General features: G+C 30.5%; 1 protein-coding gene across 2 annotated transcripts in view; it reads right to left on the reverse strand.

The window, feature by feature from the left end:
* Nucleotides 1–14,822, reverse strand: part of LOC110662915 (disease resistance protein TAO1) — a 53,971-nt gene extending 39,149 nt beyond the window's left edge. Inside the window, exons 1-3 of one of the 2 annotated variants that reach the window (XR_009142088.1) lie at nucleotides 14,666–14,822; nucleotides 14,258–14,557; nucleotides 11,332–13,209 (exon numbers count right to left, since the gene is read on the reverse strand). Coding sequence is in view for 1 of the 2 variants with exons in the window: in XM_058131428.1 (XP_057987411.1) it covers nucleotides 11,383–13,209; nucleotides 14,258–14,557; nucleotides 14,666–14,782 (2,244 nt within the window). In the remaining variant the exon portion in view is untranslated. Of the gene's footprint in view, nucleotides 1–10,647; nucleotides 13,210–14,257; nucleotides 14,558–14,665 lie in introns of those variants that run through there. The other variant, XM_058131428.1, reaches the window with a different exon arrangement.
* Between the last annotated feature and the right edge of the window lie 2,639 nt (nucleotides 14,823–17,461).

Consider the following 17,461-nt stretch of genomic DNA (forward strand, 5'->3'; position numbering starts at 1 on the left):
TATAAAATTAATAAAAACCTTAAACACTAAATCTAACTTTTACTAATTTATTTTATTAATTGTTCTAAATATTTACAAACTTATAATATGAAAAAAATTATTTTAATTATATATGTGAAGGAGGGAGGGAAGAATAATAGGATAAACAAAAAAATCTTAACATAATTATAAAATTATTATTCAAAGATTAACTATTTAATTAAATAAAAAAATTTACATTTATATAAATAGATATGAAATTATAATCCTATTCATTAACAACTATTTTATTTATTACAAATTTATAACTTTGTTACAAATTTAAATATATTTTATATTTAAATAAGTATTTATATAAACGAATTCGAGTAATAGATATTTTGTAACACCCTAGGCAAATCCCACATCGGTAAAACACGGGAGAGATGCTAGGTTTATAAGTTGGTGGTTCGTAACCCCTATTGACTCGTTTTAAAACCGTGAGGGCTTCGGCCCAGAGCGGACAATATCACTAGTGGGCCGGGCCGTTAAATTTGTGGTATCAGAGCCGCTCCGCGTGCAACCTTGAATGATGGTGGGGCAAACCTCAGCGAGGACGCTGAGTCCCATAAGGGGGTGGATTGTAACACCTAGGCAAATCCACATCGGCAAAACACGGAGAGATCTTTGGGTTTATAAGTTGGTGGTTCGTAACCCCTATTGACGCGTTTTAAACCGTGAGGGCTTCGCCCGAGCGGACAATATCACTAGGGTGTTACAATCCACCCCCTTATGGGACTCGGCGTCCTCGGAGGTTTGCCCCACCATCGCTCAAGGTTGCACGCGAGCGCCCGATACCACAAATGTAACGGCCTACCACTATTGATATTGTCCGTTCTGGGCCGAAGCCCTCATGGTTTTAAAACGCGTCAATAGGGGTTACGAACCACCAACTTATAAACCCAGCATCTCTCCCGTGTTTTGCCGATGTGGGATTTGCCTAGGGTGTTACATATTTAACATGTAAAATTTAAACCCAACCTGAACGCATCATGTAACACCCCTATTTGCATAGCCTGATACATTTTACTGTTCTGGTGATCGGTGTAGGTCCGGACAATTAAGAGGATTAGAACCACATCTAAGACACCTAGATAAACCCTGAAAGCAAATAATTAGTAATTGCCAGATAATTAACTATAAGTAAGAAAAACAGAACATAAAAAGTTAAATGAGCTGGGAGTCACAGCGATGGGTGACCTTCCCGGGAAGTGACTGCGAGATAATAGATACCTAACATATAAAATTTTAATCCAATCTAAATGCGTCACATGTATTAATTTTCAAATCTAAATTTATTTCAAATTCAATTATATATTATTAAATTTATTCTATTAGATTTTGTTAAAAAGAAATATCCACAAAAATTTGACAAATTGCCATCCCTGAATTATTTGCATATATTCTTCAGATATTTTTTTCTACTTTCTTTTAAATACGAACAAAAAAAAGGTAAATATAAGAGAGGCCTAAAGACTTTTTAAGTTATAATTATTGACTATAGCTTACAGGAAGTTTCAATGAGAATGATATATATAAATGCGGAGGCTGACACAAACAGAGAATTAGAATTTGTCAAATTTTCCCTCCTAAGGACAACTCTTGTAGAAGAATCAAATTAAAAAAAAAAATAAAAATACTTTAACTGATAGGACTTGGCACGATTCCTAAATTTCTGAATCAAATGAAAAACTATACCAAAACTTAAAACAAAAAAGTTCATTACTATAAAAAGCAAATTATATCAAAATGAACTTGTATTATTGTATTTATTATTTTAGTTTGATTTTAATTGTTTATCAAGAATCAAACTAGAATCGAACTAAAGAATTTATTTATATAATTTTTAATATTTTTTAAATATATTTTATAGTTAAAGAAACTACAATGGACCCATCATTTTCTACTCTTGCTCTTTCACCTGATGGAGCAGAGCATTTTTGGAGTGTGCGCATGTGATATATATATACATGTATATATATATATATACATGTATATGTATCTATATATATATACATGTATATGCATCTATATACATGTACATATATATACATATATATACATGTATATATATATATGTATATGTATGTATGTATATTAATGCAAACGGGATCAAAAGGAAAGTGAGAGGAAATTGGGAGGCACTACTTTTCTAAAGTATATGAGAGAGTTATTGCTTCTTTTAATGTAGACGGTGATAAGAGGAAGGTGAGAGGAAATTGGGAGGCACTACTTTTCTAAAGAATATAAGAGAGTTATTGCTTCTTTTAATGCAAATGGGATCAAGAGGAAAGTGAGAGGAAAATCGAGGCACTACTTTTCTAAAGTATATAAAAGAGTTATTACTTCTTTTAATGTAGACGGGATCAAAAGAAAAATGAGAGGAAACTGAGAGGCACTACTTTTCTAAAGTATGTAAGAGAGTTATTTCTTCTTTTAATGCAGACGGGATCAAGAGGAAACTGAGAGGAAACTGGGAGGTACTATTTTTCTAAAGTATACAAGAGAGTTATTACTTCTTTTAATGCAGATGACATCAAGAGAAAAGTGAGAGGAAAGTGGGAGGCACTACTTTTCTAAAGTATATAAGAGAGTTAAAGTGAGAAAAAACTGGGAGGTACTACTTTTCTAAAGTATATAAGAGAGTTATTGCTTCTTTTAATGAAAATGGGATCAAGAGGAAAGTGAGAGGAAACTAGGAGACACTGGTTTTTTTAAAGTATATAAGAGAGCTATTGCTTCATTTAATGCAAATGGGATCAAGAGGAAAGTGAGAGGAAACTGTGAGGCACTACTTTTCTAAAGCATATAAGAGAGTTATTACTTCTTTTAATGCAGACTTGATCAAGAGGAAAGTGAGAGAATACTCGAGGTACTACTTTTCTTAAGTATATAAAAGAGTTATTACTTCTTCTAATGCATGGATCAAGAGGAAAGTGAGAGGAAACTATGAGGTACTACTTTTCTAAAGTATATAAGAGAGCTATTGCTTCTTTTAATGCAAATGGGATCAAGAGGAAAGTGAGAGGAAACCGGAAGGCATTACTTTTCTAAAGTATATAAGAGAGTTATTGCTTCTTTTAATGTAGACGGGATCAAGAGGACAGTGAGAAGAAATTGGGAGACACTACTTTTCTAATGTATATAAGAGAGTTATCGCTTCTTTTAATGCAGATAGGATCAAGAGAAAAGTGAAAGGAAACTGGGAGGCACTACATTTCTAACGCAACTCTTCATTATTTTATTGACTCAACTTCAGCTTTGTAGTCAATTCCATTAAGTTAGCGTGCGCATGTGAAGGGGAATATTAGGTTTGAAAAAAAAAACCCTTTTTATTATTTGTAAAAATATCTATAAAAATATATTTATCAAGGTATATATATATATATATATATATATATATATATATATATATATATATATATATATATATATATATATAAAATATTATTACTAATTCATATTATATTGTGGTTAATAATATTTTGTAATATAATTTACTTTGCTTGTAATTTAGTAATGACAATATCTTATTAATTTGTTACTAATAATTTTTAGTAAAATATATTCATTGTTAAATTTATAAATAATTTTAATTTCAAATATAAATTAAAAATTTAATATTAATGTAATAATAATTCTACTTATACAAAAAAAATCTTATTATAATTACTAACAAAATAATTCTATAATCTTAACCCTATTAATTCATTAAAAAATTATTTAATTTATTATAATAAAATTAATAAACACCTTAAACACTAAATCTAACTTTTACTAATTTATTTTATTAATTGTTCTAAATATTTACAAACTTATAATATAAAAAAAAATTATTTTAATTATATATGTGCAGGAAGGAGGGAAGAATAATAGGATAAACAAAAAAATCTTAACATAATTATAAAATTACTAGTATAAATTAACTGTTTAATTAACATAATTATAAAATTATTATTCAAAGATTAACTATTTAATTAAATAAAAAAATTACATTTATATAAATAGATATGAAATTATAATCCTATTCATTAACAACTATTTTATTTATTACAAATTTATAACTTTGTTATAAATTTAAATATATTTTATATTTAAATAAGTATTTATATAAACGAATTCGAATAATAGATATTTAACATGTAAAATTCAAACCCAACCCGAACGCATCATGTAACACCCCTATTTGCATAGTCTAGTACATTTTACTATTCCGATTATCGGTGTCGGTCCGGACAATTAAGGGGATTAGAACCACATCTAAGACACCTAGATAAACCCTGAACGTAAATAATTAGTAATTGCCAGATAATTAATTATAAGTAAGAAAAACAGAACATAAATAATTAAATGAGCCGGCCGAGAGTCACAGCGATGGGTGACCTTTCCGAGAAGTGACTACGAGGTCAGCCTTAACTCAAATTTCGAATCAGAAAATGTGACGCCGCGGTCCTTAGGACTATTGTGAACACAGTGGAAAAGAGAAAATCACAGAAAAGAATTATTAAGCAGGTCAAATAATTAGGTTAGGGATCCGAAAGAAATATCGAATAATGTGCAAACCGGATTAAATCGGTGAGGGGCGATTTGGTCAATTCACCCCTAGAGCTGACTTCTGACCTAATTGTCCAATAAAATTGGCGAAAAGAAAAATTCGGAATCGGGAATTAAATTAAAGAAATAAGGAAAAATAATTGAAAAAGAAAAAGAAAAGAAAACTTTATTTACATCATGCTTATCTCACAAATATGACATCATAAATGGATTTTCTTATTTCCCACCAATTTTGACCAAGCCAATTAAGTAAAAATACACCTAAAATACATAAAATTAAAACAAAAAAAAAATTCACTCTTCTCTCTCACAAGTTTCGGCAGCCTCACCCTCTCTCTCTCTTCCATTGCTAAAACCACCATTAAAGCTTGGCAAAACTTAAGTTCACCCAACTAAACCCAAATATATATTGATAAGCTTGATAGACAATATATATTTCTTAGAATAGGTAGATGAATAGACCCGAACTCAAGACATCCCCATTCTTTACACCTTAAAAATACAAGAAAACTAACCAGACTACCCCTTATTTGGCCTTGATAGACAATATTTGCATATTACATTGCAACTTTGTTATATAAAAACACTCATAATTTTTGAATGAGAGCAATAAAGATAATAAATTTTAATTTTATGCATCAATTCAATCTGAATCTTTTTTTTATCACACAAAATTTAAAATAATTTAAACTCGAATGCTTCATAAAATTGAAAATTTAGTTAAGGATTAATATGATAATTAGTATGACCCGAACTAAAATGAATCCATTTAGTTCGATAAAATCAATTTAAATTTTGATTCAATAAATTGAATGAATAATTTTATGAAAAAAATTAATATATTCACACAAAATAATTGGTAAATTATTTCTAATGACTTAAAAACCTTTTCTTATATAACATGAATTAATCTACAATCTAAACTAACTTAGTCCATTAATCTTCACTAGAAAACGACACATTAAATGTCTAGTAAATCAAAATAATATGAAATTGAATTTACCTAACCGCCAGATTTGCCACCTATAGAGAGTGCACTTAAAACAAAAAATTATATAATATTGATGAAAGTTTCAATTTTTTAAATTTGAGTCTTTTAATTTTAATTTTTGAGATAAATTGAGTTTAAATTAAAATTTTTAAATTAATAAAAAATTTAAAATAAAATAAATAAACTTATCAAATAAATAAAGAGACCATATTTAACATTTTGCCATTTTAATATATAGCTTATGCAATTAGAAGTGCAAGATTGAAGAGTTTCCCTTCCAGCCCTACGCGTTGCATGATGAGTTTTTTTGAGCCGTATCCAAAATGATGGAAGAAGCGGAAATTGGAGGCAGGAGCTGTGGTTGGCCACAACGTGGACCAGTTGAGAAGAACACGCAAGAACAGGAGCCATATCATTTGACAAAAAGCTTTATCGTTTTGATCATTTTCACTCCACTTTCCCACCAAACTTACAAGAAAAATGTTAGTGGCTCAAGAGAAAATTTTCTTCGACTATTTTCTCCTCCTCCATCTTCTCTCTTTTCAACAAGAAAAAAATAATGATTTTTTCAAAATTTTCTTTTCTCTCATTTTATATGTTTTACAAAAAATATTTTTACTGCTTAAATTCATCTTGTTAATGCTGAATAAATAGTATCTAAATCTCATATAAATTCATTAATAAGATATTATTTACGTGTTGAATGAATTTTTGACCTACCAAGTAAATTAAAAAGTACATATTAATGGACTGTGACTTGTCAAAGATGCTAAAATCCTAGTGTAAAATGATGAATTGTACCCTTTTTAACTTTGAATTGAACCAATTATAGTGAGAAATAAAAATTATGTATATAAAAATTGAGTGTATTTAGAAAATAAATCACTATGCTGTTAAAAATAAAAGATTACTTTAAAAATGTAAAGGCAATACTTGAAAAAAATGAATTGATTGCTTGTTTATAAGAAAAAGTTAATTTATACATTTAAAAATGTAAAGGTTTGCTTGAAAAGTAAATGTGCAGTGAAAGTTAATGAAATCTTGATTGAAATTAAATTAAAATCTAAATTGTTTGAAAATGCAAAGTGCGATTGATAATAAAAAGTAAATTGAGAGTTGATCTATAAACTATATGATTTTTGTTTTAATTGTTATTTGGGGGCTTTTATGTTGTATGTGTTGCTCTTAATCTAACTGATGTTGCTCGACCACACTTCATTACATTAACTACTCCTAAGATTAGCCATCGCTATTAATTGCTCTAACTCGCTGTTAATTAACTATTCTTTAACTTACTCAAAACAAACTGCATTCAACTGAATGTGCCTGTACATTTACTTGGTTGCTGCTTATTCTTTTGAGTCATGATTCTTGGACTTTGGATAAATGGGTAGACTTGGACTTTAAGCTACATTACATTTAGTATAACATAATGTAATGGAATGTAATTATTTATATAATGAAATTAAAGTTGTAATGTAATACAATATATTAAATTAAACATTACATTATTTAAAAGGATTAAAATGTAATATAATAACCATTACAATCTCATTTTTTTTTTTTACTTGTATACATGGAATGTAATTAAATTAATAATAAAAATTTAATATATAATATTATTTTATTAAAACGTTATTTTATTTAAAATTATGAATATTTTCATCACCACTACCAATACATTATCAAATTAGCATTTCATCGACAAAGTCAAAAAATAAGGACAAACAAGAAAAATAAGAGGCGATATTAAAATTTATTTTTAGGACTGTAGGAGCAGTGATAGCAGCTTAGGCCCGGGAGGTTTGGAATCAGACCCAAGGCCCTTAAGGGTGTATCACAGAAAACAATGAGCTGCAGAATGCAATTTTACATAAGAGCCTTAATTTCAATGCCACAAGTTTCAATGTGCTAAAGAATCAGCAGTACAATTCTTCTTCTGAAAACATAAACTAAGTACACTCCATCAAGAAAGGAAATCATGTTAGAGATGAAACTTTAGCTTAAAAAAGTTGAATATACATACACATATTTCATGATCCATGCAAGAAATTGAATATGAATGTGAATAAAAAGGATTTTAGAATGGTGGAAGCTACTGTTTATCATAAATTGCAGAGCATTTTCATAAATTACAGATGCTAATGATGTCAATAAATTAGAATATCAAAATTTTATTAAAGGTGAAATTATTTCTTTATGTCACTTTGCTAAGAGGTGAAGAAACTAATTTAGTTACAGATGTGTGGGATACACTAGATATCAAAGCTCCTATACATACCTAAATCTCCAGATATGAATATGCAAATTAATATTTCATAATAATTTTTGTTCAAAATTCATTCAAACAATTGTATCCATACCCATAAGTGCACTTAATGGCGTTAGCCCTTTTCCCTCGATTTGTTAACGACACGATCGTTCAATAATCGATTTGTCATGAAATTTTCTTCAATCCTTGAATTGAAAAAGCATGAAAAACAGGTTACAATATTGTGCTTTCCCCAAAAATTTAACAATTTATACATCTTAATTAAATTTCTTTTTAGAGCTAAATTGGATTTGAAATGGAATAATTGTCTCTATATTCATTAAAATATCTTTTTTTTCTTGTTAAATATGATACTGCATATGGATGATCGGAATTCTCAGACTAAAAATATCTTAATTAAGGTACACTAGTATTATGGGATGATTCGAAAAAAAAATTATTTATCATAAACAATAATATAATTGAATTAATCTGGACATTATTTGTCATGAACTCCATACCATCCAAATCCATTTAAAAAAAAAATCTTTATTCTCCTATACAATTCCATGAACTCCATACCATCCATATCCATGTGAAGATTATTTGTCAATGAGTTTTAATGTCTATAAATTATTTTTAGGACTATAAGGAGCAACGATACTGAAATTGTTGGACCTCAATCAAGCCAAAAGGAAAGAAAAAACAAACAAACAAACAACACCGCTGATGGGAAGCATAGGGAAAAAAGGGACAACAATGATGGTGAGCATTAGTGATCAGCAAAAGCAGAACCTGAGATTTGGCAAATGATTGCATGGTTTTGCAACTGACAGCGGGAATTACACGATTCAATCATTTATTAAAATTTGTCATCCATCCTTATGTTAAAACCGGTTTTCTCCATCCCATATGTCAATTATTCAACAAATTCTGGAATAAATCACTTCACAATTAGGACAAATAGAACACAAATTTAGCAATCAAATAAATTGGTTTACTAATTAAGAAGTTGATGATTTTAGCTTTATAAACAGAGTAATTCATAATCCCACTGAATTAAAGCATCAAATAAAAAATCATGGCTAGAGGGTATGATTCAAATGGATTTGGCCAAGAGCACAAAAATATAGTAATAAGAGATTGGTCCTCAAAGAGTCCAATAAAAATCAAATGGAAGTAAAAAGAAAATGCAATATGAATTTTTTTTTTCCTTCTTTTTTGTGATCCTTACCTAAATAAAGCAAAGATCTTAAAAGAAGTCACAAACTCCCTTCAAAGTTGGTTTTGATGAAAGAAAGAGCTACATAAAATCATTTAACGGCTGCCTAAAGGAAGGTTTATAATTTAATAGCTAGCAAAAGGATTGGAATCTTCATCAAAGAAAAAAAAAATCATCAAATACAAAACCAAGATTTTTTACTTGTTTTTTCTTTAACTAGCGTACAAAGCAAAGGACTAGATTTTTGTTTCTAAAGTGACACAAACCCAGGAGCTGCTTCTACTTTGCAATTCATTTTTTCCCCACTTACCAACTTAATCTCAGAAAGAGTGTTAGAAAATTTTCATGGTCCTACGAACTCAACTAGCATAACCACAAAGAGAAAAATCACAAAGCACTATGTTGAAACTTACTAGAGGAGGTAACAACCTTAACAAGTGTCAAAATGGGTTTGTGAGTTTATTTTTCCTCTTCATTTTCAGCCACCAAAAATTTTCCACAGAAGAGGGTGATGCATAATAAACATACACTAAACATTCTCTAATGGTAAGAAGAGATCTACATGATAAACAATAACATGGACAAACATAGAAAGAAACATCACAGCACAGGCACGTCATTTAAATTTAAATACTATACGTATAAAACTCCTTTCTTCCAAATGCGTGATATTATGACTATGGACATTTGGACAATAATTGAGGTGTTATTGGTGCCAGCTACACATTTTAAAAAATTTATAATTGTAGACAAATTGCCTGGAAAGAGATCATGCAATTTTCTCTCAAAGAGGTGAAGGAAAAAAAAAAAAGAAAGGTCAAACAAAAAGGAGAGGGTGCACCAACAGAAGAAGGTAACGTTGACATATGGGTTCAATCATATACAACATAGCAAATGTTCAGCATAACATATTATGCAGATTTTAAATAATAGAAGCAAGATTCAAATGCCTAAGTTTCTGCAACTAGTGATTCAAACTTCTTTTGAGAAGCAAATTTTACAAATTAGTAATAGATTATGCAGCATTAGATCATAAAAGCAACTCACCTGAAATGGAAGACTTATAGTTGCTAATTAAGTTTGTGCAAGAGAGAGAGAAATTGGAGGCTACAAAAACCATAGAGCTTCTGAATCGTTGAGTGGAGAAGAGAAATGGAAGCCGAGAGTCAAAAAATGTTGTATAAGAGAAGCAGTTCTTGAGAAAAGAAAAATGAGAAAGAAAAATAAATCACAAGCAGTAGAAATTGTTAATTAGTATCTTGGGATTTCTTTTACTGGAGTATGCAGATACTGCTTCATATAGAATTCCAAATAAAATCTATTATAAAGCAGCAAATGAGTTTTCATTGCAAGTGTGGAATAAACTGAGAAACACAATTCCCATTGTCTCTGAGGAAGAATTAATATATGCAACTTTACCACTTTATGTGACATGCAAAATATTTCTACTCATAAGATCACTATGCGTTCGTAATTTTGGAAATCTAAGTCAATATAATTAAAGACAGAATAAGAAAGAAATTCACATTTTATAAAACTGCTTTACAGACCAAGAAAATTAATTAAATTGAAATTACTCTCTGAAAGAAAAAGGAACCGGACAAACCAAAATTTCGAAGTATCTTCTTTTGAAAAATAAAATCGAACCAAAGTAAAGAACTAAATGAATTAAATTAAACCGAAATAACTGGTTTGATTCATTTCAATCCATTGGTTCTTCAAATCTAAATAACCAAAACAAAACAAATCCAATATTACAGGTCACAGGAGTCAAAACAAATCAAACATAAATCTTTAGATTTCAAAGCAAATCCAACACTACAGATCAAAATAAATTACCAATATCATCCAAAAATAACAAAATCAAAAGAGATAGAGAAGGGTTGGTGTCGGAAACGACTCTGGAAACGTATTGGCTAGACGGAGAAGGCCGAGGTTGGCGTAGAGTGAGTCTGGAAGACGCCGCTGAAGTCGCGAGAGATGGGCTTGAAAGACTCGCCAGATCATAAAGTTGATGCCCAAAACAAATGAGACTCGACAGATCACATAGTTGATGCCCAGCTTTGGAAGACTTCGACACAGCTTGCTAGTGGTGATAGGGGCAAAAGAGCCAATATCAGAATAAAATCAATTTAGTTTAATTTTTCAATTTAAATCGAAGAATCTCATTCAAATTTCAAATCATCATTAATAGCATTTTAATTAGATTAGATATGTAAGAGTTTGAATGCCAAAACATTGTCATATGTCAAAATATCAAAAGGATATAAAAATATAAAAATGGAGGTGACTTACAGGGAAAGCGAGCCGCAAGCCTTAGTTCTCCACAATTAGCAGGGACGGATTTCAAAGAAATTTGTAGAATTTGGGAGCAAATTCACATGAAGAACTTGAAGGAACCATAGTAGCGTCGTAGTTAATCCCATCCTGAGCATTTGAAAAGTAATCTTCCATAAAGAAATTTTGCCTCAATCTTTTAGGGTGCGTTTCCACCTCCTGGTTGCCATTGATATTACTGGAGTAAAAGTCTTCCCTGCTTCTCTTATTGTCGGCATTTGTTGTTTCTTTAAATTGCTCCAGAAAATTGGCTTCTCTATATTTGTTTAGCTCAACTTTGTCATATAACAAGTGGAACCCAAACCTTTTCACTTCCCACTTTCTCATATGGTCGGAGCACATATACTCAGGGTAGAGGTGGAATGTTGCCTTATTCTCCATGTCACAATTTTGTTTGAGCCAATCTAAAAAGGAAATGTCATGGCCATCGTACCAAAAGAACACATGATCTGATTCTATGGTATTTTCCAAACAGAAATATTCACTTGTAAATTTGGCCTCTGTGTAGCCATTATTGTTCTTGAAACTGCTTAGACAAGATAAGGGTCCATAGCAAAAGTAAACAGGATCCTTGAATTCTAGAATAGCACAAAAAACAAAACCCAGGAACATATTATTGAAGCAACCAGGAGGGAACGAAGTTTCTATTAAATATCCTGGGCCTTCACAGCTTAACCACTCAGGAATTTTGCTTCCGAGTAAACCAACCAAAAAACGAGGATAAAATGCTCCATAACTTCTAGCAATGGCTAATTCTTTAATTCTCTGGATAGCATCTGCCATAATGGTGCCACGTGCATTTTGGTCCAAATTTACGCAATTACAAAAATTCAATTCATAACCAATTGATGACGGCAATTCTTCTATTGGAGTATCATTTAGAAACAATACTCCCAATGATGATAAAGAGAAAACGCCAAGGGGAATTTTTACGAGTGCAGTGCCATCTAGATATATATATCGTAAAGAGCATAAACCATATAAAGGAGGCAATTTCTCTAGATTTGAACAGCCACTGAGATGTAGAGTCTCAAGACATTTCAATTCACAAATGCTGCTTGGGAGACTCTTAAGGTTTTTACATCTCTTCAAATACAAAGTAACAAGTGAAGAGAGACAACCAATTGATGACGGCAATTCTTCCATTGGAGTATAACTTAGAGACAGTAATTCTAATGATGACAAAGAAACAATGTCAGGAGGAATTTCTACAAGTGCAGTGCCATCTAGATATAGCTTCTTTAAGGAGCATAAACCATATAAAGGAGGCAGTTTCTCAAGATATGAACAGCCATGGAGATTCAGAATCTCAAGGCGTTTCAATTCGCAAGTGCTATTTGGGAGACTGTTGAGCATTTTACATCCTCTCAAATCTAACTCAACAATACCATTATTTGATGAGGGCAATACTTCTGAACTTTCCATAATCTGCGGCGACATGATGAGATTTGGGCAGAAACTGATATCAATTCTTATAAAAGTATTGCAATATATAATTCTTGGAAGACTTCTAAGATTTTGGCAATGGGTGATATCTAAGACCAAAAGATTGTCAAGAAATTGGATAGAAGACGGAGACCACTCTTCCACTCCAGAATTAGCTAGTTCTAAATATTTTATGCCTCTCGGCATTTGTGGAAGACTTCTCAACTTTTTGCAATAAGTTAGATCAAGAGAATCGAGTCTTTTCAAGCGCTGAATGGATGATGGAATCTCAATCAAACTCTCACAACCATCAAAAATGATCTCTTCCAGGTTTGTCATCATAGAAAAATCAGGGACTATTTTCAGATGCTTTGAGAAAGCAAGATCAAGAGATTTTAAGTTTGGCAAACACTGCATAACACAAATACACGAAATAATTTTTAACTATAAATTCTCAGAAAGCCCATATATAGACAGTCAGTGGCATGCAAGGAGGGGCAGCTCATAATTTTTCATAATTTTTTTATCATTCATAATAACATAAAAATATTATATCATTTTTTCCTATCCATTTTTCATATTTTCATAATTTTAATTTGCACTTTCGAAGTAAAATTTATCTTTAGTTAAAATTAAAATTTTAATTAAGCAAATAAAAAGCATAATTATATTTTAACTGATATATTTTTTTAACTACAAATATTTACATTAATTACAAGAAATAAATAATCAATTTACAAAAATGTAATGAAATTATTTATTTTTATTATATTTTTTAGACTATATAGGTGGCAACAATACATTAATTTAATGTTAGAAAACATTTTCATATTTGTAAATGAATTTTTTCTAAATAAAAAAAGTGTTATATTTAAAAGCGATCTAATTTTTTTTATAATAATAATAATAATAATAATAATAATAATAATAATAATAATAATAATTATTATTATTATTATTATTATTATTATGTGTAAAGATAAATATGTTCCTTTATGTTTTTTAATTAAATTAATTATTTTATATAAACATATTTTTCCTTTAAAGCTTAAATCCAACACCGTGGACACTCTTATACATACTAAGTTTTGGATTAGATTAAATCATATGATATGATCAGCCTTTTACTAAAGGAAAAAAATAAAATAAAATTATATTAACCACATATGGTATGAATAATGTAAGATTTGTTAACAAAACTTTTACTCAATAATATACAATTATGACTAAATTATAGTTGATCCTAAGATTTTTCTATTCAATAAATTCAGTAAGTTATTTACAAAATGATAAAAAAAATTATTTAAAATATCTTGAAATTTTAGATTGGTGAACTCTAAAATTGTTTTTCTTTCTTTTTTTTTTTTTTAAATCTAGGAGCTTAACAATAAAATTTTTAATTGATGAAATTATAATGGCAAAAAATAAAAACAAAGACAGATATATATGTAAAGCTTACCGTAGATCCATTCCAGAGCTCTTCAACTTCGCTACGTGGCATGATGAGGTGGACAAGGTTTTCCATGGAATAACTTAATGGCAAAGACCTGAAAGGGTATTCTTCCCAATGAAGTAAACTCAGCTTCTTAGGAAGACTTTTTAGATAATTTGATTGAAATCTGAATTCAGTAAAATTTGAGCGATCCCTGTAAAATTTAAGCGATCTCAAGTTGGGCATTCGTAAGAAGACTGAATCATTCAAATATAGCCTTCCAATTTCAGACATGTTCAAAAGTAGGCCTTCAACTGCTTCATTTGCCTAACAATCAATATCACAGAGAAAGAGGAAGTTATATATCAATACTTTGCAAAGAAACACTTTTGTCATTTCTTTTAAATGATATGATAATGTTTTACATATATATACCTTATTATTAGTTGAGGTCAACATATCACAGATGTCATTAGAATTGCATAATATGATACCCTCCCGCCGAGCAATATCTTTACCCATTTCCACTATCAGATCGTGCATCTCTAACATGTCATCCACAATAGTTACAAGACACTTATCCACTAGACGAATTATTCCCCAATGTGTATGAAAATCACAACCAAGTATATCTTCTACATAGCTTTTGCCATATCCATTGAAGAAACAAGCAATATATAAAAATATTTTCTTCTGCATTTCATCTAAATCATTATAACTTATTTTTAAGACTTCCATAATATCGCTGTCAGGATATCTCCAGTTTATTCAATTCAATTTCCCATTCTTCAGGAGTCTTATTGCACAGACGGGAACCCAAAACTTCGAGAGCTAATGGAACACCTTTACAATAAGTTTGTACCCTTTCACACAACTCCATGTATTCCACCGGAGGATGCTTTTGTTTGAAGGCTTTCATACTTAACAGCTGACGAGCATCACCATAATTCATTCCCTTAACCTCATATACTTCTTCAGCAACTGCTTAGGACTTGTTTGTCTCTACTTACTAAAATGATTCTACTTCCCAGCCCAAAACAATCATCATCATTTATAGCCAAACCTTCTAGTTGCTCTGGATCATTAATATCATCAAGAACAGCTAGAACTTTCTTCCTATTAAGTGAATCCTTAATGAAAGTGGGTACCACACTGAGCATTTCTATATTTCTAATTTCAATCCCCAAGAGTTCCGAAAAAAAGCTTTTTCTTAAATCAACTAGCCCATATTTTTCTGATTTTTCCCTAACATTGCGAAGAAAGCAAAAGCAATCAAATTGATTACATATTCGACTAAATAGAATTTCAGCTATGGTGGTCTTTCCAATACCACCCATTCCCCAAATTCCTATTACCCGAATGTTTGTTGGCTCAATACATAACAATGACATAATTTTATCAACATGTGAATCAATCCCAACAAAGCCCATAGAATCAGTGATGTGGCCCAACCGCAAGTGCACGGGTCGTACAAGTAATATAGAAAAGATATCGTTCCCACGAGGAGTTGTGTTAATGATTGAATTTTTGATATAAAAATTCTGACTAATTTGAACTATTTTTGAAATTAAAGTAATAAATTGATAGATATTGAAGTGTGAATTCTATGTGTGTAAAATTAATAATCTATTCAACAATGTAATGATTAACTAAAATTGCATTAAAATAAGAAAATTGAAATATGGCAAGATTTAAAATGGCAAGTAATTAAATTCAATTAGAAATTAACAATGATAAAAAGGCGATTCCGGAGTTCGGGAGTTCATATTCAAGCTATTTTGGGATTTTTAAATTGGTTATCCAATCTTGTGGAACTTACGGGTTTTAAGGAGATTAATTCTTAAATCCTTTGAATACCCTTTCGAGTGGGACAAAGAGTGCCTTAATCAATCTAATCCTACTTTCGTGGAGTTAAAGTTAATCAAGACCCATTAAGTTCCTTAATTAATCTGTAAATCCTCTTAATCCTTAGTCTATTTCTAGATCTAAGTTAATTAAGTCCAATTTCTTGATTATCTATCACAAGGCTTTCTCCTTTCGGTGCCTCAACCATGGATTAAGAACATCACTTAATGGGATCCTACACTAAGCATGTTATTTAGCACACAAGAACTGAATAAAACCCATTAAGACCACAAAATATTGATTACCCAATCAAAATCCACAAAATATCTCAAATATTATACCCCAACTCCAGAATCTAATGAAAACTACTCACTATCCATAATAATTACAAGATATTCTGAGTTAATATGGAAATAAAACATTAATCTAAGCTAAGAACTAAGAAACCCAATACAAGAAAGGTAAGAAATATGCAAGAAAGGAAAGAAAACTCCAAATATGTCTGGAAATGGAGGGGGTGACGTTTTTGGCTCCCTCTTTTTGACTCTTCAGCTGCTGCTCCTTTTATTTTCTTTTCTCCTCCCTTTCTAAAATGGGATAAGGGCCTATTTATATCTTTTTTTCTGACAAGGAGCCCTAAAATGGTGTGTTTGAGGTGTGATTTTCTGAGGGAATCTTCTGCCAGCTCATTATGAAGACTTTATGGAATTGCATAAGTGGACTGCATAAATTATGCAATCCCTTATGCAGTTTTCGGCTGGTTCCTGGCTCTCTGTGCGAAGCTGCATGAGCAGGATGCAAGACTGCATAAGTTATGCAGTTTTCCATGAGGTCGCATAAGCAAGGCAGGAATCTGTATAAGTTATGCGGCAACTTATGCATATTTTGGCAGGTTTGGGACATTGTTTCTTCTCCTTATGCAGAACTGCACAACTTATGCGGCAAGTTATGCGCAATTTGGCCAATGCATACTTCAACTTTGAAACTTGTTTTTTGACATCTTTGGCTGTAGAAATCACTCCTCAATGGCAAAATTTCTTTTTAGTCCCTCAAAAACACTATTTTACCTACAAAACAAAGTAAAATTATAAATTAATCTAAAAATTGGCAATTATGAAAAACTATCTAAATAACTAATGAAATTAGCTAAAAGTGACTAATAATCAAATAAAATGACTATGAAATTAAACCTAAATGACTATGCAAAATGCATGTATCAAATACCCCCAAATTCAAGCTTTTGCTTGTCCTCAAACAAACTTTAAAATATAATGCAATTTTTAGGGGTGCCTTGTCTAAAGAGCTATGAAAATCACCTATTAAAGTAACTTAACATACCTTTAGCCATACCAACAATCCATATACCCATCCTTCAAAAATGCGAAG

Source organism: Hevea brasiliensis, chromosome 12 (genome assembly GCF_030052815.1).
Source record: "Hevea brasiliensis isolate MT/VB/25A 57/8 chromosome 12, ASM3005281v1, whole genome shotgun sequence".
Taxonomy (NCBI): Eukaryota; Viridiplantae; Streptophyta; class Magnoliopsida; order Malpighiales; family Euphorbiaceae; genus Hevea; species Hevea brasiliensis.